Consider the following 2182-nt stretch of genomic DNA (forward strand, 5'->3'; position numbering starts at 1 on the left):
TTTCATACTCCAAAGAACAAGTAGACATGGCAACAGTCGATCAAAGTACACGTAGAGCCCATAATTTTTGTAGACATCTGCAAAATACGTTGCTTATCTATTTATGTATGATGAAAAACCAGGATAACATGCTATCCATGTTTGTGATGTTTCCTCACAAATTATTACAATATGAACTTGAAATTCAAAGGCAAATCACACACTGTAACACATCAGAGAGAGAGAGAGAGAGAGAGAGAGAGAGAGAGAGAGAGAGAGAGAGAGAGAGAGAGAGAGAGAGAGAGAGCATGGTGTTCATGATCACTCAGGTTGGGAGGATGGGTATGAGAGAAGAATTAAACAAGGTCCCCAATTACTGATGCATTAAGAGGTGGATCTGTAAGAAGCAGCCAGGGCCTTCACATTGGATGAAACCAGTGGAAACCCTTCACCATTCAACTGCCCAGCAACATGTTCCCAGAAAAGCAAACTTGGGTAATGCTGCTGCCTCCCAAGGCATTCACTCCCCATCCCTACATCATCATCCATACCACTTGATTTCACCTCCACTGAACCAGCTCCATCCATGTTAAACCTCATACTGTCAATATTGTCCCTCCCCATCCCTACATAATCATCCATACCACTTGATTTCACCTCCACTGAACCAGCTCCATCCATGTTAAACCTCATACTGTCAATATTGTCCCTCCCCATCACTTCCCATGCCTCCATTAAGGGTGTCAAATAGCTAGAACCAACCCCATCTGCCGGTTGAAATGAATTGGGCAATTGGCAATTTGGTTGCCATTTATCAGCAATAAGCCCAGTATATTGATGAAGTAACTCCTGTTCTCTTGCACCACAACCATCCAACAAATCAACTCCGGACATGAAAACTGGACTATTAATCGATAGAACGCGATCGATTCTGTTTGTCGAACTCGAATCCAGCTTCATTGTATCTAATTGATCAGATACATAACCAGACCGTGCAAACTCAACTGCAGGTGAAACATCCGTTGTCTCCTTAGCCCTCTTGATCTTCTTCTTTATCCATGAGTTCCAATAATTCTTTATTTCATTGTCAGTTCTCCCAGGCAAATGGCTTGCTATATGAGCCCATCTGCACCACGGTTTGTTGATATCAAAAGCGACACACACACACACACACACACACCATGTGATTCTATAGAGAAGTAGGGTTTTGTAGTTGTATTGAGATTAATAGACCTGTTGCCAACAATATTGTGAAGGCTAATTATTGTGTTCTCCTCTTCGGCGGTAAACCTTCCTCTCCTGATGTCTGGCCTCAAATAGTTGATCCATCTAAGCCTGCAACTCTTCCCACATCTTTGAAGGCCTGCACAGATCGAGATAACCTTAGAACAACTGCATCCCGCAGAGAGAGAGAGAGAGAGAGAGAGAGAGAGAGAGAGAGAGAGAGAGAGAGTTGTTCAATTTCATCAACATAAATGGCTATGAATCGTAATTTAACATGAGAGAGAGAGAGAGAGAGAGAGAGAGAGAGAGAGAGAGAGAGAGAGAGAGAGAGAGAGAGAGAGAGACCTGCTTTCTCAGGGACCTCGCTCCAGCATCCATAGCCATTAGTGGAGATGTAACGGATGAGCTTCTCATCTTCGTCAGGCGACCAGAGGCCTCTCTTGACTTTCTGCTGGTTGCAGCATGAGTGGTGACCCATTTTACTTCTCTTCTTGTAGCAGCTAGATCTCTCGATCTTTTCCTTCCTCTCTCTCACCTTCTTCTTCCTTCGATCAACACAGGCAGGAGAGGGCAGGCTGCTGCTGTGCTGAGCCTCCTTTTGTCGTTCTGCTTTTCTTTCCTTTCTATTGAGAGAGAGAAAGGCTCTTAATACACTGAAATCGCCCCGTCATTCCCACCGGTTGGGCCCAACGCTCGTCTTCGCCCTTCATCTACCCATAAAAATGACTGCCCATCAAACTATATGTGCCCTTCTTTCTCATGTAAGGTAGTAACGCATAACCTTCCTTGCGTAACCAACAACCTATGGAATTGAGATCGGGCGCAATGTGATTGCACACTGTAAGTGTGCTCCTGCACCTCATTACCTACCATCTGCCGTTTGGGCCTACAGCTCGTATTGGGATCAGGTGCAGTCACATTGCACATTTCAAATGTACTTCTGTACCTGAGCACTCATCATCTTCTGTTGAGCCTCACA

At 44.6% G+C, this 2182-nt stretch overlaps 1 protein-coding gene across 1 annotated transcript; it reads right to left on the minus strand.

The window, feature by feature from the left end:
* Positions 1-363: 363 nt before the first annotated feature.
* LOC149832867 (transcription factor MYB14-like) lies at positions 364-1681 on the minus strand. Its single transcript, XM_090013323.1, has 4 exons — positions 1549-1681; positions 1213-1342; positions 668-1105; positions 364-580 (listed from the first exon to the last, which is right to left on the minus strand). Exons 1-4 carry the CDS (start codon positions 1679-1681, stop codon positions 364-366), a joined length of 918 nt encoding a protein of 305 aa, XP_089869449.1.
* Between the last annotated feature and the right edge of the window lie 501 nt (positions 1682-2182).

The sequence above is a fragment of the Nuphar pumila genome, chromosome 7 (assembly GCF_984573655.1).
Source record: "Nuphar pumila chromosome 7, dmNupPumi1.hap1.1, whole genome shotgun sequence".
Taxonomy (NCBI): Eukaryota; Viridiplantae; Streptophyta; class Magnoliopsida; order Nymphaeales; family Nymphaeaceae; genus Nuphar; species Nuphar pumila.

Excerpts from the sequence above, each read along its gene's own strand:
- LOC149832867 (XM_090013323.1), bottom strand. The coding sequence starts at position 1,681 with ATGGGTCACCACTCATGCTGCAACCAGCAGAAAGTCAAGAGAGGCCTC. Across the intron at positions 1,343-1,548 it reads CGAGGTCCCTGAGAAAGCAG|GCCTTCAAAGATGTGGGAAG; the intron begins GTCTCTCTCTCT and ends CGATCTGTGCAG. Across the intron at positions 1,106-1,212 it reads CACAATATTGTTGGCAACAG|ATGGGCTCATATAGCAAGCC; the intron begins GTCTATTAATCT and ends ACCGTGGTGCAG.